Raw genomic sequence first — 21,412 nt, 5'->3', positions numbered from 1 at the left:
ACTCTTTCAAATACATGCAAGTAAAACACAGCAGAAAATAAATAACATCAAAGACTAGCGGTCCTGTTGCTCTATTTTCACCTGTAAAGCAGCAGTGGCGTAGGTGGAGGTGTGCCCTGGTGCAGGTGTTTCTCTGTGAGTTTCCTATTACGTGGTAGCACACTCGGTGCTTGCTTGGAAGTTTAGGGGGTTTTTTTCGCTGTAAAAAGAAGTTTTCTTCCCACGCACAACGGACACTAATGTTTTTGTCACTTTTTATGGAATCAAATTCAAAGTAAGGTCAGTACTTCCACGCTTTAAACGCTGCACGCTCATACTCTCTCCCGCACTCGATATATAATCCATTGTTGATCTGCACACTGCTGTTGTCACGAACGTCGCACTCGCTTACGTCACTGTCATGAGACATTCTCGCAAAAAAAAATCACGGTTTTAGTAACGCAGTAACGCAGCGTTCCTACTGGAAAGTAACGGTAATCTAATTACCGTTTTTGCAATAGTAATCCCTTACTTTACGCGTTACCTGAAAAAGTAATCAGATTACAGTAACGCGTTACTGCCCATCTCTGCTCAGGACCATGACAGTAAGTGTGTTTGCAATGTAGATTATAAGTTATTCAAAGCTATACCAGCATGCAGACTGGAAAAAGTTGCACCTGACGTATACTTACTGACTAGATGGGATTTATCAAACAAAGAAACTATGGTTGATATAACATGAACAATACAAATACAACAACAACCAAGATAAGAGCAGTGGCTTTCTGTCAGGATAAGCAAGGTAAGCAATGCTCATCTTGTTGAAACTAAAAATAGACAAATGAAAAAATACCAAAGTAAAGTGATCTCTCTCCTTTGATCTTAGACAACAGTGTCACTCGGGTGCATGCATCTAGCCTATACTAAATCCAGTATAAATTACTGCCATCTTGTGATCAGGGTCTGCTACTGTTGTTGTCATTTATGTGAACTGGGAAAGACCATCTCTGAATCGAGGAGCTGGCCTAAGGGTACATCTTTCACCATCTTACAATCCTGTGACTGCAGCCATTCCTCAACTCTCTGTGAATGGTACTCATGGTCATTGATCAATAACCACTGATCGATGGTCATGACAATTTGCATATGAATGATCATGAAACTGACCTCTCTGCCCAATAGTGGTGATAGTGTCAGTCATTAGGTAAATGTGAAGTTCATAATGTTACCTGCAGTCAGCTGAGACTGAGACTGAAGCCACTTGGATGAGTGATGAAATGTTATGAAATGAAATCAGGTTGAAGGAATCAGACTCAGACAACTAGAATGTCACCAAATTTCCCTCTGGAGAATGAGGAGGAAAGCGGATCGTTGAGTGAAACGGATGACCCAGAATTGATTTGTAAAAATGGTGCAGCTTCAGTGATGTGGAACTGGTTTGGTGTTTGTCCGTCAGATACCCACCAAAGCACATTTTTTTGTACAACATGCAAGCGGGCAGTCGTTATTACCGTATTTGTTGGACTAAGGCGCTCATAAATCTGGGAGTAATCTGGGTCCAAAACCCCGTCCCCTTCATGTCCCAAAGTTAAACGAACACTGCGGCATCACTAACAGTTAAAAACTGTCTAAATTCTTTCATCTTTAATAAAATGATTAGCACTGCTGCTTTACCAGGTGTAACAATTAAGTTTAACATCCAGGCATCATTATTACATTTAACGGAGTTAGAAGTTAGCGGAAGTTAGCTCGCCAGTTTCGCTAGTTACCTAAGCATGATGTACCATGTTCTGACTAAGAGATTTCTGAAAAAAATAAAACGTACAGCCAGTGTTGGGTGTAACGCGTTACTAAGTAACTAAGCGTTACTGTATTTGAATTACTTTTCCACTGAAAAAGTAGAGTAACTAATTACTGTTCATTTTTAGGTATTTTAAATACAGTTACTTACAATGTACTTGCGTTACATTGTAAAATAACTAAACTCGCTGAAAATCATTATTTAATTTCAATAATTTATCTTCTAAAGGTAAAAATAAACTCTGCCGCTTTAACATCGCTGTAGTGCAGCTGTACGTCATTTCGCGCCAGTTTGCCGCATAGTCGTATTCTACAGCGGAAGATGTCGGACTCGGCTGAAGCGGGGGCCTGTTTTATGAAATGGAAATATTCCCATCGCTTCACTTTTCTAAAACAAGCAGACAAGAACATTACGGTAATATGTAAGCTATGTCCTGGGGAGAAAAAATTATCGGCCGCTGTCAATAGCACGAGTAATCTGCTGAAGCACCTGACACGGCAGCACAGATAAAGCCTTCTGAGTGAGCCATCTTCATCATCCATGGATAACACCGCGGCAACTCCTGCTAAGCAGACGAAACTTGATTTCACTTCAGCAACACAGAAAGTGTCTGAAGGTGAGCTTAAGAAAATGATTGCAGGCTACGTTGTGGAAGAGATGCTACCGCTGCGTACTGTAGAGCAGCGGTCCCCAACCCCCGGGCCTCGGACCGGTACCGGTCCGTGAGTCGTTTGGTACCGGGCCGCGAGAGTTGAGGCTCAGGTGTGAAATGTATAGTTTTCAGGGTTTTTATCGGTTTTCAGCGTTATTTTGTTATCGTTTTTATTGTTAACTCGGTTTTCCTGCATCTTTTCACGTGTGTTATGAATAAATCTTCTTCTTTTTTTCGGTACCGGCACTAGTTTTATTTTGTTGTATTTATCCGCGACACCTTAAAGGCCGGTCCGTGAAAATATTGTCGGGCATAAACCGGTCCGTGGCGCAAAAAAGGTTGGGGACCGCTGCTGTAGAGTCTCTGTCTTTTAGGTGCATATTAAACAAAATACCTGTGTGTGGCAAAAAAGCAGCACTGCATGATCGAAAAACGTTTTCTACTTACTTAGATAAGTGTTATGCTGACATGGAAATAGAGCTTAAAGAGACATTCGAGAGTTTGGAATATATTTCCACGACTGCTGACATTTGGACCAGCCATAACAAAAGTTTTCTCGGAATGACGGCACACTGGATTGATCCTTCTACTTTTGTACGAGGACATGCAGCGCTAGCATGTAAAAGAGTTCGAGGGAGACACACATATGATGTCATCGGCAATGAAATCGAGCAAGTACATTCGGCTTATGGACTGAACTCTAAAGTGACCGTGACAGACAACGGGTCCAATTTTATCAAAGCTTTTAGAATGTTCCAAAAATCAGACTCTGATGAGGAATCGGAAGAAGATGAAGAGGTGACATTTACTGATGTTGAGCAGACCCTCTCCACAGAATCTGAAGGACAGTTTTCTCTCCCTCCACACTTAAGGTGTGCATCACACACACTGAACTTAAATTTTCATGATGTTGAGAAATGGCTTCAAGCAAATGATGCAAAATTCATCTACAGAAGTGCAACTTCAAAGTGTTCTGCAATGTGGACAAAAGCAAACCGTTCTTCTGTTGCTTCAGAGTTGGTACATAATTTTTTCAAGAAAAAACTCAGTACCTGTTTCAACACGATGGAATTCATTTCACAACGCTCTGTCCAGGATCACTGACATTTCCCTTGCTGAATTAAATACTGTCTGCACTCAGTTTGGAATCAAATGCTTCACTGATCGGGAGTATCTGTTCCTAAAGGAGTATTGTATCGTGTTGAAGCCACTCACTGTTGCACTAGACATATTGCAAGGAGAAGAGAACTGCTATTTTGGATGTCCAGGACGCTGGCACTGCAGGACGAGCTTAAGCTGACAGCATCCCTCCCTGATATCATTGTTAAGGTAATCTATATATAGCCTTACCCTAAAATAAATTTTTGTTTTATTTATCATGCTCTTATGTGAAGTGTCTGATGTATTTTTTTCTCATAGGCGATCAAGGTGTGCTTTTCCTCAATGATGGACAATAAAGAAGCTCTCCTGGCTGCAGTCACTTTGCCTAAATTTAAGTTACGCTGGATCAGAGAAAAAAGACATGGTTAGGGCAATGCTTACTACAGAGTGCCGTGGGTTGTCTCTTGAAGACCAACAACCTGCTCAAGATCACAAGAACCCTGCTAACTTCACTGATGACTTTTTTTCATTTGAGGAGGACGACTGTACCTACTCTGCTGAAACAGAGGTGATGGAATATTTGAAATCTGCTGGGTCTGAGCTGGGTGGTCTTAGCCAGTTTCCCAGGATTAAGGCCATTTCACTGAGGTACAACACAGCCACACCATCAAGCGCACCAGTCGAAAGGCTTTTTAGCCTCAGCAATCTTGTGCTTACACCCAGAAGGAACAGACTGTCAAGTGAACGCTTTGAGAGACTTACATTAATGAGATACAACAACTTTTTCAAAAACAACACAGCTAAGTAGTACAAAAAATGTTTTGGAAAACATGAGTGCATACAGCATGCAGAAAATATGGTGCTCATTGGTTTGAGGAAGTTTCAGAGGAATTCTGTTTGTTAACCAAAGTTCAGAGTTAACTTCACTTTGTTAAAACATGACATGATTACATACATTATGTATGAATATGTTACTCATTGCTTTGAAAATGTAAAAATTTTAATGTTTACTGCGTGAAATATGTCATGTATAACATTTCTTAAGTTAAGCTTTTTTGTTATTCAGATATGTTGCAGAAAAATATATTTGTTATTCTGGAATTGTATTTCTTAGCTAAAGAAAGTCACATTCCTTACTAAAAAATGTAATTATTAAAGAATGTTTTTTTTATAGAATGTAATAAAGATGATTCAGGAAGCAAAAAGGCAAAACTATTTCATGTTGACTCGTATTTTTTTTTAAATTATTTATTATTTAAAGAGTTTAATTTCTATTGTTTGTCCACTCAAGGTTTATGGGGATTTTAATAAGTATTTAGTTAAATTACTTATTGAGTAATTAAGTTAATTTTCAGACACCGTAATTAGATAAGTATTTTAAATACAATATTGATTAATTAGTAATAAATTACTTTTTTAAAGTAACTTACCCAACAGCTCTGCTATCACTTCCAACATAAATGAAGACAGAAAACTAAACAGCATTGACGTTTGTAGGGTTACTGAATTTGGGCTAGCTGGTAGATAATGATGTGCTACGTGATCGCTAGCGACGCAGCTATGTTAGCATAACATAAACAGTAAAGCTGGAGGATGAATGCTAAGTTTTTTCCACTCGATAAAAGTTAACGTGAGGGTTCTCAATGGTTAGGGACAAATGCAGTGGCATGGCAGGATGCTGTAAACAGACCAAGCTTCAGTCAGGAGAACAACTGAGAAAATCCATCTACAATATGAAGTTAGTTATTAATATACTGCAACAACATGGGAATAGAGCAGCTGTGATAAAATACAGCATTATTGAACTGTTAAATTTTTATATAGCTTTAATGCACATAAAAAACAGCTGCTTGTTTAAGTGAAAATAAATGGACGGGTTTTTTGCCCTAGTAAAGTTGTGGAGTTGTATTTTGTCTTGCATCAATTATATCGCTATCGCAAATTTTCAAATATATATCGTCATAAATATTTTTGGCCATATCGCCCTGCTCTAGTCCTAAAAACTCCCTGAAAATCCTTCAGTTAGTCCAAAATGCTGTAACCGGAACTGGTTTTATTTTGCTGTATTTATTTGCAACACCTTAAAGGCCGTTCCGTGAAAATATTGTCATAAACCGGTCTGTGACGCAAAAAAGGTTGGGGACCTTTTTGTTAATAGACCTCCCTGCATTGAGTCATACTTGTTATTAATCTCTGGCTCTCTTAAATCTGCTCTAAAGACCTACCTTTTGGGTTTGGCTTTTAAACCCAGTATAATTTTTTTTTTTTTTTTTTTTACTATGTATTTTATATTATTATTTTATATTATTATGTTATTAATATCTGGCTCTCTTCCACAGCATGTCTTTTATCCTGTCTTCCTTCTCTCACCCCAACTGGTCGTGGTGGATGGCAGGTCCTCCCTGAGCCTGTTTCTGCAGGTCTCTTCCTGTTAAAAGGGAGTTTTTCCTTCCCACTGTCAACAAAGTGCTTGCTAATTGGGGGTCATATGATTGTTGGGATTTTCTCTGTAGGTATTATTGTAGGGTTGACCTTACAATGTAAAGTGCCTTGAGGCGACTGATGCTGTGATTTGGTTCTATATAAACAAAACCGCATTGAAAGTGAAATGCATTGAAACACAAAATTTCCTCCTAATTTAAAAAAGGCCTTACAACTCAAACTATGTAAAGGGAGTACTAGATAGTTTCCAAACACAGAGATAGATATAATCTGGAACAGAAGGACTTTCCCCAAATACGGGCATACTATAACCGGAATTGGAAGGTTACAGCCTTTAAAGCTTTGTCAACAACATAATCAAGCATTTTTATCAATCTGAGCTCAGCCTTTAACTGCACCACAAATGCTGTATGAAACACCAAAGCCAGGAAAATGGGGAAAAGATGCAGGAATTCAATTATTTATTCCATTTTTATTACTGACAAATCAGAACAATAGGTATCTCAAGGTAACTGTTGTTGTAAGATAAAAACCCTACAATAATATAAAGAAAACAGAGAAAATCCCAACAAACATATGACCCCTATGAGCAAGCGCTTTGGTGACAATGGGAAGGAAAAACTCCCTTTTAACAGAAAGAAACCTCTAGCAGAACCAGGAAGACTGGACAATGAGATGCTGTGGAAGAGAGTCAGAGATTAATGATAACTAATAACACAGGTCAACAGGTCAAAATCATCAGAGACAAAATTCATCTGGGCTTTGTAGTGTTTTATATGCTGATTTCAGATCTGTGTTTAGTTTTTTCCTAGCACGTACAGTTTTTGTGATGAAGCTAGTTATAAATTGCATGATTGTTAGTATATTTAGTTAAGCGTAATACCAGATTTAACGACGATTCCCTTTTATTTATGTTTCAGGCAGCATTAATTGCAATTGATTTCAGTTGTTACAATGCCTAGAAATTGTATTAATCATCCAGACAGTTTCTATTACATGTGTGGTAATTCACAACATGCTTTCGTTGTGAATTACCACACAGACAATTACCACAGACCTTAAGAAGATATACAAATTGTACTTAGGCTATCTACTGGGTGACCAGGATAAATCTTGGGCTCCAAATGTCATCTGCAACAGCTGTTCCAATAGACCAGGGGTCGGCACGCGTGCCTAGGGTTGCCGAAGGGTTAACTGATGGCACGACCATAGCTGGACTGGCCATCGTGCAAACCCGGCATTCGCTCGGTGGGCCGATTTTTTTTTTTTTTTTTTTTTTTTTTTGTAACGGTATAAACAATGAAAGGTGGTGGATTGGCCAGATGCTGGCCGGTGTGTAAAAACAACTCAGTTGTTTGGTGGTGGCTATGGCGGAGCTTCCACAGATTCAGTAACATTAGCAAGTGGTGGAGGCCAGCAGGTGGATGAGGGAGAGGGGAGGCAGGAGGAGGAGAGACCCGAGGCAGCACGGGTCCGAGTGTCAGGTGAACTGAACTTCAGGTAAGAAGTTATGTCTTGCAGTCTATCTGGGTCAGATATAAACCAAGTTCAGGTGGAGTTTATTTTCGTTGTGCTGACTTTTTACAGTCAGTTACAATAACTCGTACTGCGTACCAGCTAGCATGACAGAGTTTTCATCAGAATTGTTGTAGCGAACTTTATTTTATTCATAAGGTTAGTTAGTAGAGTTTGCCAACCGTCCTGTAAAAAGACGGAATCGTCCCGCATTCAGAAAAATATTACACGTTTCGTATTGAGCTGAAAAGGAACACAGTTTGTCCCGGACTTCAGCTGGAATGGAAAAAGACACAAAGCTGGAGTTATTCTGTCTTTACGCTGCACAGCTGCCTCTTCTTCTCTCATTCTGTCCCTCTCCTCTCCTGTTGCTACTTCAATCATGAAACCGATCAATGATCAGCTGATCGGCTTTTCTGGAGCAAGTTCTGTCTCTCTTGTTTGTTTATCGCCCACTTTGCGCCAGAAAGAGGAAACCGCCGGACAACAGCAACAGCACCATGTTTAAGCTTGATCAGCTGTTAGAATTTATTTAATATTCATTTCCAGTATCAGCTGATGTTTGCTGGAGCCACAGCTGTAAAACCTGCTGGTCACGATGTCGGTTTGGTTATCTGGTGAGAGGGAAACATGAAGATGAAACCAGGAGATGTCCTTACTGAATCATCAGAGCTGAACAGGTGATGGAGAAACAGGTTTACCTTTTAGGTCACATGAATGAGTTGAAGGGAAGTTATGAACTGTTTCTGAGAGACAAATAACACCAGGATCCTTTTCTAAGTAGCTGACAGCTGGTAACTGTGCAGGGGCGGATCTAGCAAAGTTTTGCCAGGGGCCAGGTAGGGCATTAACAGGGAAAGGGGGGCACAAAGAAATACTTTCTTATTCTCATTTAAAATGTCTGGCGGTTATTAAATAATTATCTGGATCTTACAACCAAAGTTTTTATCTGACGTAAAATGTATAGAAATAATACCACGAGACTGTACATCACTGTCACAGCAGCATTTGTTTTCATTCAAAGGCTTTATGGCTTTAATACCTGGTGGACCGGTCTCTAGTCAAAATTCCCGGGCTGATTTTTTTGTCCCAGTCCAGCCCTGGGCACGACACGCAGTGAAGTAATCTGAGAAGGTGCATTAAAAAAATAAATGGCCGCGCCAGCAGTGCACATTGCAAATCAGCTCGCATAGCTCGACGGTATCTTAGCTAACAACCCCAATTACCAGATTCAACTTGTAATTGGCTAAAAATAACTTCACCTACTGGTGAGAGGGACGTTGTTAGCTTTCCACATTCTGACACTTCAAAAGCTTCAGGAGCTGTCCGCTCAGCATGGAAATACACGGATACATCCGTAGACTCGAGACGGAATTCACAATGTGTTTTTGGGACTTTTAGGTGTATGGACCAATGTTTTATTTTCTGATCAAACCAAAAAGCTTTAATGAGCAGCTAGATTTGTCTTGCATTAACTGGCTGAGTTAATGCCAGTTAATGCAACATCAAAGCAGCTGGAATCCATAGCTGTGCGTGTTCATGGAGCTTGCATTTTCACCTGCTGGACATCACTACCTGACAAGTTTAACTGTCTTCAGAACATTGCAGAGGCCTTATTGACAGTATTTGGTTCTACATATCTGTGTGAGCAGATTTTCTCTCACATGAAGAGTGTCCTCAGGTAGCCGTCTGAATTCTGGACACTCTGAGACCTGTGTCTCTGAGTGGGAGACCAGAGATCATATTTACACCCCTGTGTGTGTATGAACAAACATGCCATATTGGCCCAGTTTATTTTACTTATCATTGTTGTGAGGAGACCATAACCAACGACTCTTGCTGCAGCATTTTGGATTAACTGAAAGCTTTTCAGGGAGTTTTTAGGATATCCTGATAATAATGAATTACAGTAGTCCAGCCTAAAAGTATTAATGCATGAACTAGCATGAACAGTCCTACATATTTGTTTTCATTGAAGGAGATTTCCTGGTCAAAAATAGCAGGACTTCTTTAAGCAGTCTTGTAGGAATGGGGTCTAAAAGACGCGTTCATGGTTTGGAGGAAGTAATTACTGAAGGTAACTCAGACAGATCAATTGGAGAAAAAGACTCTAAATGAATATAAATGGTACTGAAAGTATTTGTAAATAATATTACATCTGTGAGATGATTATGATTTATGAGATTTTTTTCTCTAATGCTTAAAATTTTATTTGTGAAGAAGTCCATGAAGTCATTACTAGTTAATGATAAAGGCTCAACAGAGCCTGGGCTACAGCGCTGAAGAGAAACCTAGGGTTGTTCCTATTTTCTTCAATCAGTGATGAATAGTAAGATGTTCTAGCTTTCTTGTAAAGCAGCAAACAATTTCTCCAGGCTAAATGATGATCTTCTAAATTTGTGACACGCCATTTCCTCTCCAGCTTACGAGTTATCTGCTTTAGGGTACGTGTTTGAGAATTATACCACGGAGTCAGGTACTTCTGATTTGAGGCCTTATTTTTCATAGGAGCTACAGTATCCAGAGTCGTACGTAGTGAGGAGGCAAAGTTATTACAGGGCATTGAGAATGATAACAGTGGGTGAATTATATTCTTAAACTTAGTTACAGCACTTTCAGAAAGACGTCTACTGTGATGATACTGCTGTGTAATCAATTATTGTAAATGTTATCAGGAAATGATCAGACAAGAGAAGGTTTTCAGGAAACACTGTTAAATCATCAAAGACCCCAGTCACCCAGCACATGGACTCTTCACCCTCCTGCCCTCTGGGAGGCTCTACAGGAGCCTCCGGACTAAGACCACCAAGTACTGGAACAGCTTCTTCCCCACAGCTGTCAGACTCCTGAACTCTGCCTCCTGACATCTGACCCACATTAAACACATAGGCTGTATCCCAATTCAGGGTCTGCAGCCTTAAAGGCCGCATTTTAAGGCCGATTACGTCACAGCGATGCGACGAAGGCTGTCCCAATTTGAAGGCTGCTCGAAATGCGGCCCTCAAATGCGTCCTTCATTTCCCTGAATTTTAAGGACGTGGCGGTATAGACTTCGTGGCCCAACATATCCCAGAATGCATAGCGCGGCGGTGGGTGTGGATAATTTTGCCGAAAAAAAACGGCGGATGAGGGGCGCCCGAAGAGTAAACTTTAAGTAAGTACTGAATATTAGGTCACTTATTTATGTGCAAATGTTTAATAACGAAGAACATTAAAACATTACTGTTGGCCACATGTCGGCGAAGTTATGTGACATTAGTGACGTTTGTACTAACTTGGTTTTAAAGCCTTTACTTTAAAATATACGCCGTTCAATAGCTGAAGTTAATCTTACAGAGAATGATCAAAGCTCATGTAGAAACAAACAAACAAATGAACAAAAGATTTTCTCCTTCATTTCTGTCAAACAAAGCTGTATGAAACGTTTCCAGCTGTTAGCATCATGGTTGCTAGGCAACCTGGGCAGCGCGACGGAGGCTAGACCGTCCCTTTTCACAAGCCTCGCACTTCAGGCCTTAGCAGTCTTTGAGTACGCGGCCCTTGTGGACCGTTAAGGCTGCGTACTTTAAGGCTGCAGACTCTGAATTGGGATACAGCCATGGACTGGACATACACACACCCACAACCACCTACACACACACACACACACACACACACACACAAAACGGACAACTGTATCCTCATACACACAATAATAACATGGTCTGAACCACCACTCTCAACCACTAGCACTTTATATAGCCTCTGTAGAAATTACTCACATATCTCACTTATCTTAACTGCACTACTGTATAATTCTGTATAAATAATCATTCTGTAAAATACGATAATTTTTAATTCTACAACTGTTTATTACTTGCATAGTTCACATTTATGTATAGCTGTATATCTCATATTTCTGTATAGTTTTTCATATTTATATCCTGTTCATAGCTTGTACTCACTACACCCTGTACATACTTATAGTTATAGCATATTCATAACATACCTTCATACCGTGTACATTATAACATACCATAATAGACCCATTTCTGTAATATACTTACATATCTATATTATTGCTAATAATATATTTTAGGGATGTAAGAAAATATCGATACATTAAAATATCGCGATATTTCGTGTAATGATACTGAATCGATATTCAAAATCAGTGTTATCAATTTTTTTAATTGAAAAATTACATGCATTTACTGTGTATTTCTTTTGTATGTTGCAATTCAAACTCCGGCCACTTGTTTGCAGTTTTTACCGCCTTTACGTTACGGAAAAACGAGGTCTCGCGATAACTGTAGAAGCGTCTAGTTTGCCAAAAACCAACGAAGTAGAACAGTGGATGTGTGGCCAATTGTGCTAGCTAACTGATGACCGAAGAGGAGAGGATACAGCCGGCCCCAGCAGCTTTCAAAGCTGATGTGTGGACTTATTTTGGATTTAGGACAAAAGAAGGCAGTAAAGACTATGACAAGAGCTATGCAGTCTGTAAAATCTGCACCGCCAGAGTCAAATATTCGGGTAACACCACAAATTTACGAACACACGTGTGTAGACACCATAGCGATGTAGCGTCAAATGCTAATTTTAAAACGAAACGAGGTGATCCCCTCAACGGACAATTGAAGAAGTTAACTTTTCGAAACTACCAGCAACTTCAACTCGTGCAACAAAAATAACGCAGTCAGTACTTGTTTTTATTTGCAAAGACATGCGCCCTCTGAGTGTTGTGGAGAATAAAGGATTTCGTAATATGATTAAAACACTGGAGCACCGTTACACCGTTCCTTCCCGACAACACATCACGGACATCACTCTGCCAAAGTTGTACCAAGAAGTCAAAGCGACAGTGCTGGACTCTCTCAGCTCGGCAGAGACAGTTGCTTTGGCATGCGACGCTTGGACTTCGAGAGCCACTGAATCGTGCGTAACTGTTACAGCACATCACACAACGGACCAGTGGAACCTTCAGTCTCATGTACTACAAACCCGAGCCATGCATGACAGTCCCACAGGTGAACACACTGCAGCGTTACTAACTGACGCTGTGGCTGAATGGGGATTGAACGCAAAGGACCTTGTTGTTGTTACCGATAATGCACCAAACATGGCTCTCGCAGCTAGACTTGAATGAATGAATAGCCTTTATTGTCATTGTACAAGGTACAACGAAATTGGAGTGCCACTCCCTTGGTGCAAAATGCAATAATAAATATAAATATAAAATATAAAAAGTACAATAAAACAACCGAAGTGCTCAAACAATAATAAGTACGATATATACAGAATAGCAACATTCATATAATGATAGTATGAGTAGCAGCATAATATATTGACAGTGGCAAGTATGGTTAAGCAGGTTCAATTGTTTTGTGCTTATTTACTACGGTGATAGCTCTGGGAAAGAAGCTATCCCTGAATCTGTTTGTCCTGGTTTTATGTGACCTGTACCGTCGGCCTGACGGTAATAGTTCAAACAGTTCATTACTGGGGTGAGAGTAGTCCTTAATGATATTGCCAGCTCTGCTGAGGTACCGAGAGTTTGCAATGGCCTCCAGGCTGGGCAGAGAGCAGCCAGTGATCTTCTGGGCTGTGTTGATGACCCTCTGCAGTACTTTCCTGTCTGCAACTGAGCACCCTGCATACCATGTTGTTATGCCGTACGTTAGGATGCTCTCTATGGTGGCTCTATATAATGTCACCAGCAGCCTCTTCTCCAGGTTGTTCCTCCTGAGCACTCTCAAAAAATGGAGACACTGCTGGGCCTTTTTTACCACCGCCGTGGTATTTGCAGTCCAGGAGAGATCATCAGAGATCTGCACGCCCAGAAACCTCATGGAGTGTACCCTCTCCACACGGTTCCCGTGGATGTAGAGTGGGGCCGGGTCTGCTCTGCCCTTCCTGAAGTCCAAAATAAGTTCTTTAGTTTTTGTGGTGTTAAGTTGGAGGTTGTTAACGGAACACCACTCAGTCAGTCTGTTAACCTCATCTCTGTAGTCCGACTCATCCCCCCTTGAGATGAGTCCAACCACTGTGGTGTCATCCGCAAACTTTATGATGGTGTTTGAGAGATGGGTAGGGGAGCAGTCGGATGTGTAGAGCATAAACAAGAGGAGACTCAGAACACATCCTTGTGGAGACCCGGTGCTGAGTGTGATGGTGCTGGACAGGTGGGGGCCGGGTCTAACAGATTGTGGTCTATTTGTCAGGAAGTCCTTGATCCAGAGGCAGATGGAGGTGGAGAGTCCCAGGTGTGACAGTTTCTGGACCAGGATCTCCGGAATGATGTGATTGAATGCTGAGCTGAAGTCCAGGAAGAGCATTCTCACATAGCTTCCTCGGTGCTCCAGGTGACTCAGCGCAGTATGGAGCGCTATGGTGATGGCGTCCTCAGTGGATCGATTTGTCCTGTAGGCAAATTGATGGGGGTCCAGAGTGGGAGGCAGACCGGCCCTGATGTGCTGACAGACCAGTCTCTCAAAGCACTTCATCACTACAGGCGTAAGTGCAACAGGCCTGTAGTCATTTGGGCTGTCTACAGCCGTCTTCTTAGCGATGGGGATGATGATTGAGGTTTTGAGGCAGGGTGGGACGGTGTTTGATGACAAGGAAAGGTTGGAGATTTTAGTGAAGACTCCGGTCAGTTCGTCAGCACATGCTCTGAGAACCTTTCCATGTATTCCATCAGGACCTGCCGCCTTCCTGGGATTCACTGACCTTAGAACACACCCCACTTGATGCTCTCCAAATGTTAGTGTGCCGGTGCTGGAGGCAGGTGGAAGTGGTGTGACAGCTGAGGGCCTGGTCGTCGCAGAGCGGGCAAAGAAACGGTTTAGATCCTCAGCCAGCGAGGCATCAGTCCTAGATGTCGCCTGGTTATTGCTTCTATAGTTGGTAATGTGATTGATCCCCTGCCACATTTTTCTGGGGTCGTTGTCAACAACAAAGTGATCTTCAATCCTCCTCCTATAGGCAGCCTTAGCTTTCCTGATGCCTCTATTCAGGTCTGCCCTGGCCGCCCTATACGCAGCCCTGTCCCCTGACTTGAAGGCAGTGTTGCGGCTTTTTAGGAGGGATTGCACTTCGCTATTCATCCAGGGTTTTTGATTTGGAAACACCCTGACCCTTTTGTTGACGGTGACATTGTCAACACAGTACCTGATGTACGAGAGTACAGTGTCCGTGTACTCCTGGAGGTTGAGGCTGGAGAATAAATCCCATGCAGTTGTTGAGAAGCAGTCCTGCAGTTGAGAGAGGGCTCCTTCAGGCCAGGTTTTTATTGTCTTTGTCTGGGGCTTTCTCAGCAGAGGGGTGTAGGTGGGGGTGAGGGACATGCAGAGGTGGTCAGATCCAGCCAGGTGGGGGAGGGGTGTCGCTCTGAAAGCATGCCTGATGTTTGAATAGACATGGTCCAAAGTGTTTTCTCCTCTCGTAGCAAAGTCCACAAACTGGACAAATTTGGGAAGCACAGTCTTTAGGCACGCTTTGTTAAAGTCGCCGGCGACAATAAAAACCCCATCGGGGTGGGCAAGCTGTTGTTTGTTTATTAGAGGTGGGAATCACCATACATCCCACGATACGATATTATCACAATACTTAATGCACGATACGATATTATTGCAATTTTTAAAAATATTTTGCGATATTCAGATTCTGTACATAAAGGTAAACTTTATCAATATTCATTTTATCTAATATCAAAGTCTCACACTCAGTCTTTCTCTCATTTCAGTCAGTTTTATTGTTGACAAACTGAACGGTTTGTATTACAGTCTAGTCCAACTTAACTGAATGCAACCATCTGGGACAATTATAGCTATTCTGAACTATGCAATTTATGAAAACTATGCAGCCCATTCAGCAACTGAAGAATTTGAAAGTAAATTAAAACAAAATATAATTTTACATTAAATAAAAAAAGTTTTAAACTTAATTAAAATAAAACATGTCTTAAATTAAAATAAGTAAACTGTCATGTTTATTGCTGCCAAAAAACAAGTTAAACACATTTGGACAGTGAAGGAATGTCACGATTCTTGCTCAGAAAAAGGATCAACATGCTCTGAAGTCAGAGTTCCAGTCCACAAAAACTTTTTTTGTAACAAAATATCGATTTCTGCTGTCCCTGTATCGATACATTATTAGCAAACAAAATATCACGATACTACACTGTATCGATTTTTTCCCCCACCCCTATTGTTTATGGTGTTGAGCAAGAGGCTGAGAGCCGTGCCAACGTTAGCATCCGGCGGTATATAAACAGCTATCACAATAACTACTGTAAACTCCCTCGGGATATAAAAAGGTCTGCACGAGACTGCCAGAACCTTCAAATCAGGAGAACAGTGTGTGTGAATGATCCTGCTGTTACAACACCATTCGTTATGCACGTAAACACATAGCCCCCCTCCTCTGCTTTTACCCGAGTTGCTGTTTCTGTCATGCCGGTGTAGCGTGCGGCCTGCTAACTCAACTGCAGCGTCGGGAATCAGCGGGTGAAGCCACGACTCCGTGATAAGAATAATGCTGCAGTTACGTGCAAAGCTCGTGGTGACTATCTGTAGCTCCAAATTGTCCAATTTGTGGGTGATGGATCTGGCATTCGATAGGAAAAGGCTCGGAAGTGCTGGCCGGTATGGTTGTATACGTAGCCTAGCATCTGGGCCCGACCAGCATCCTCTCTTCTGCTTTCTCTCCCTCTGTCGCCTCCTACGCTTGCTGGGCGGGCAGACCATCCACGGTGACCCTGGTGGTCTCGCTATCTCCCCCAGGATGTTGTGTGTTCGCTGATAGTCGCCAGAGACAGACAAACTGTATTTGAAACCTAGGTCAATTAGGTTCTGGCGACTGTAAGAGATGGCGGCGTTGCAAACATTCAAAAATATACACAGTAAAAGTAACGCAGGCATAACGCACATACAATGTTTTGCACACAGTCTGAATCTCGCCTCACAGAAAGCACTGAAAATACAATCCGTGGTGCGACTTCTCGGGAGGACGTGTAACAGCCTTTTTTAGGCGCAGCACCACAGCCAGCAATCAGTTGAAGCAGAAACAGTGCCTCCTTCAGCTACCAGCTCACAGATTGATCACGGACGTAATTACAAGATGGAACAGCTCCTATGATATGATAGAACGATTTTTAGAACAGCAACCAGCCATCTGTGCGGCTCTGCTTTCTGCAGAAGTTAGGAAGAGTGAAAAAGAAATTTTCACATTAAGTGAGTCTGACATCATATGTGCAGAAGAAGTTGTCAGGGCACTCAAGCCTATGAAGGACGCCACCCTGGTGAGAGAGGGGAGCATGCCAACCCTGTCCATCATTGCTCCTCTTCATGCCAAGCTTGTGATGAGTGCACAAGAAAGTGTTGATGATACACTGACAGTAAGGGACATTAAGACTGCCATAGCAGAAGATCTGGGAAAGAGATATGTAAATGAGAGGGAGACACTATGGATGGCATCAACTGTTGATCCTCGGTTTAAGGACCTGCCCTTCCTGTCTGAAGCAGAGGCCAGTGAGACCTATTCCAGACTGTTGGACACTGTGGTGGCTGTGATAAAGAAGGAAAAAAAATGTAAGTAAATAAATGAATGAATTTACTTGGAAAAATTCAACTGAAGTTATAAGAAAGTGAATAAAGTTAAAAAAAAAAAAAAAAAAAAAAGTATATTGATGACATTTGTCATCAGAGCAGAACAGGGTGAATCTTGGATTTGAATTTTGACTTTGTGACATTAATACTATTTGAATTTAATGTTTTTAAGGAGCAAAAGAATAAGGAGACTGACAAACAAGTGGAGGAAGAGAATACCACAGAGGAGGCTTATCACCCACATAACAAAAACAGCTTTGACGCGATCCCTCTGCCACCCCTAAAGAGACAGAGGACCTCATGGGCATTGGTGGACTTGCTTGGAGCTATGTTTGCCTCTACTAGTGACAATACTGCACCAAAATCAGAACATGATGTTGCTGCAGCTGAGATCAAGAGGTATAGAGATGAGACCCCTTTGCCTCTCACAGGAAATCCTCTCAGCTGGTGGAAGGACCATGAACAGGAATACCCTCAACTATCCAAAGTAGCAAGGAGTTTCCTATGCATTCCTGGAACAAGTGTCTCTGCAGAGAGAGTTTTCTCCTCTGCAGGAGACATAGTAAATGCACAGAGAAGTGTCCTGAGAGCTGACCATGTCGACCAGCTTGTATTCCTGCACAAAACTCTGGAAATTGAAAAATAAGCACTGAGAAAACACTATAACATGTAAAATCTCAGATTTGAGAATGTTTGGTATTTTGGTTGAGTCTCATAAGCACTTTTATTTATTTGAGTAAATTCCCTTTTTCAGGTTTTACTAAAAGTGTTCCATTGATGGACATTGCAGAGCTGTACTTTATTTTATTAACACTTAATTTTAATAGCACTTTACATTGTTTGTTAATGTTTACTTGGATGGATTCTTCAAGCAGTTTCATTTTTGATTTATATTTGTTTATGTTAAGGTCACATAAAAAGTGCTTTGTTTTGATGCTTCATAGAGCAGTTTTTGGATAAGTATTTTACAATCATAGTACTTAGTAAGTAAGACCTCAGTGTTACATTGTTTACCTTTTTTCATGTTAAAGAAATAGTTGACATTTCAGTAAAGTAGTTTTTGTTTGTTTATTTGACATGACTTCTCATAAGGCAGATGTTAATTTCTCCATTCATTTTGAACTTAGAGAGTGTTTTTGTTTTAGATGGCTCATGTCAAGCATTTAACAGTTTGGACTGTTTACTGTGAGTTTTCCTAATTAAATTCAGTCCTAAACACAAATATCGTCTGGCTTTTAGTATCGCAATATATCGTATCATCTCCCCTGTATTATGACAGATATTGTATTGCCAGATTCTTGCCAATACACACCCCTAATATATTTGTAATATATCTATATCATGGCTAAAGCACTTCTGGATGGATGCAAACTGCATTTTGTTGCCCTGTACCTGTGACATGTGCAATGACAATAAAGTTCAATTCTATTCTATTCTAAATGTTCAGTTTCTATACCATATGTTAAAACAATGTGTGATTAAAGTGGTGGGTAGGTTCTTTTAAATCCCTTTCATTCTTGCTGTTACCCTTCTCTCACCAATCAACACTGGCACTTGTCTTCACCCACTCAACTCTGCCTGCACTTTCTTCTTCACCTCTCTGTTGCTTTAAATGGTTGACCCAGATATTTAAACATCTAACTTCACTCTCTCCACTCCTTTGGTGTTCACTTTTACAACCATTTCCCTTGCATGCACAAACATAAGTATTCTGTCTTGCTTCTGTTAACATTCATTCCTCTTCTCTCCAGTAAATCTGATCCAGTATGGAAATCTAGTTCTTTATGACCTGCATGTTAGATTTGGCCAACTCTCCCCATTTATTCAGGGAGTACACTGGCTTGTGGATTGTTTTGTTCTTTTTGTTTCTTTATTTGTTTTACCTGTAGACATGCTGATAGATGTTAGGATTTTCCATCGTGTATACCGGGTATATGTATTTGCTGGAGTTTCCCTTTCAGAGCCCACAGGGGAGCCAATTAAGATATTTTTAAGTGAGCTTTTAGTGATTTGTTACAGGATTTAAGATTTTTAGTCATAAATCAGCACTTAATGAACAGAAGTGCAGTCATCCAGCTCTGCAACATCACAAATCATTTTCATATAGCTCCTTCCCTTCTTCTCTCAGATCCGTGATATGACAGATATGATATCTCTGTACCTGTGATGTTAACTCTGTGAAAAGTAATTCAAAATTCATGAGAGAATAAGTGGGGGTCTGAGAGGGCACCAGAGTTAGAGAGGAAGTGGGTGACTGTCCTGCAGAAAAGAATTCCAAACAGAAGACATATGCAGGGATGAGAGCTGTAAGTAGCACTCAAGAACTGATTAAAGGCAATTAGACCAGTGACTTTACATGTTCTTTAGATTGACACTTTATCACTTATAATCAGTTGCAGGTGAAGAATCTAAACTTGCCACAGTGATGTAAATGCCACGTTTACACCACACAAAAAAGAAAGAAAAAACTCAGACATCAAAGACTGAATCACCCGGTTACTTAACGAAATACCACTAAGTCAACCACTCCCATACCACTTTACAAACGTGGCAGCTACACTGTATTAATAATCATTCATGATTGTTATCATCATCATTAATAATTTTATTTCAGTTACTATTGTTACTTCTAAAATTAGTAGTAGCGGTGGACGCATCATATCATCATCATCGATGATTTATTTACCAATAAATTAGCCGTTTCTTCTCTCATATCATCCTTAATCATACATAAATCCAGTGTGGGAGCCAGCCTGTTGGCTCTGGGCTGCATCAGTCTGCCTATCCTCCAGCGACTCTCTGAGCCTGCCTTTTATGGGCAGCGCACGAAGATGGACCGGCCTCATACTGAACTCACACAGTGAGTTCCCCTAAAGACATTACTGAGTTGCAACAAACTTAACACACTTGTAAAAGAGGTCATGGATAAATTTCCTCGCCGTGTTGGGGAGACGCAGACGATGCCACAGTTAGAATCTGGCCTGCTCACAATAACTCGTTAATGCTGGGCTTACACTGTGCGATTTTTGGCCCATTTTGAGCCGATTTTTGAGTCGTGCGACCGTTTTGGCGATCGGCCCGATTTTGGCCTTCATCGTGCGTCATGCATCGTGTAGTATACGTGGGGTAACGAGAAGCGATTAACACCTCACGACTAGCTCCCGATCATCAATCGCTTGGAAGCTGCGGTGACACCCTCACGACAGTCGCGAGGATTGTCGTGAGGGTGTCACCGCAGCTTCTCACACTGCGCACGCGCAAACACAAATGTCAGCGAAAAAGACGGCGCAGCACGGCAGTGCAGCGTGTGATCTGGACACAAGCGATGGAGGCACAACTTGTAGAACTATGGCAAGCTCACCCGAGCCTTTTCGATGTGGCCTCACAAAATTATCACGACCACAACAACCATGAAAATAGTTGGATCTACATTGCTGCTCAACCACAGCTGCCTGATCAATGTTTTTCATTAGCAATTTAACAAAGTTGATGGTGGTGGTGTGCGTGTCTGTGTGAGTGAAAGACAGAGAGGGAGAGCGAGCGACAGAATTTCTGTTATAACCTTCATTTTATGGACGCACAGTTTGAGCACTCAGGTCGCATCAGAGCATCGGGTCGTATAGTGTGAGACCCTGCGTCGTGACCTACGAACTTCTAACCCCTGCGAGTCAATCGTACAGTTTGAGCAAGAGCTGAATCGCGCGACTGAAAAAAATCGCATAGTGTCTGCCCAGCATAACGCCTGGAACACATCTGGCCTCTGATTTCCTAAACATGGCGAGTCTTTGGTAGATTTCAGTAGAAGAGCCCCCTCCCCCATTAACATCACAGTAACATCACATCTAACAGATATCGCACTGCTGCTGCAGTCAGTGGCGTACTCTTGAGTACAGGACACCCAGCAAAGGTCTGCAGGTCATGTGCTGGCCATTGATAACAGCTTTGATAACATCTTTTTTAACTAAAACGTCATCACACAGACCAAAAATACGGTCTTCTGTGTGTCAAAGTGACACACTTCTTGCTTAAACTAAAGCCTTCTCACAGAGGCAGGCGCTTTTGCGGGTCAACAGCAACTGTTAAGCACAAGAAGTTTCTTCGGCGGTACTCTTACCTCGCTCTCTGTGTCTGGGGGCTCCTTCCACTGCGCCATTCAGCACCAAGAAACAAAGAAGAGCGAGCACACGTCCACACTGTGCCGGGGATGTGTGGGTATTTTTCTGCCTGTGTTTACTATACATTCCTGTGACCCTCGACACTGCCAGCGTTCTTCAACTGTGCCTCCCTCACCGACTCATCCGAGCGTCAAATACTCAGGAAAAGAAACCACTT

The 21,412-nt window shown here is 41.5% G+C and overlaps 1 protein-coding gene and 1 pseudogene across 2 annotated transcripts in view; one reads left to right on the top strand and one right to left on the bottom strand.

Annotated features, from left to right (window-relative positions):
- adam19a (ADAM metallopeptidase domain 19a) overlaps positions 1 to 21,412 on the bottom strand; it is a 102,522-nt gene extending 81,110 nt beyond the window's left edge. For both annotated transcript variants that reach the window (XM_084924628.1, XM_084924629.1), the window contains exon 1: positions 21,195 to 21,412. In XM_084924628.1, the coding sequence (XP_084780754.1) occupies positions 21,195 to 21,321 (127 nt within the window). In that variant the 5' untranslated portion in view covers positions 21,322 to 21,412. The remainder of the gene's footprint in view (positions 1 to 21,194) is intronic.
- LOC146391684 (E3 SUMO-protein ligase ZBED1-like) lies at positions 11,855 to 12,618 on the top strand (annotated as a pseudogene).

Source organism: Perissodus microlepis, chromosome 3, assembly GCF_051167445.1.
Source record: "Perissodus microlepis isolate ML-2025 ecotype Zambia chromosome 3, ASM5116744v1, whole genome shotgun sequence".
NCBI classification, from domain to species: domain Eukaryota; kingdom Metazoa; phylum Chordata; class Actinopteri; order Cichliformes; family Cichlidae; genus Perissodus; species Perissodus microlepis.
The sequence above is the reverse complement of the archived record's forward strand: the minus strand, read 5'-3'. Positions and strand labels throughout refer to the sequence as shown.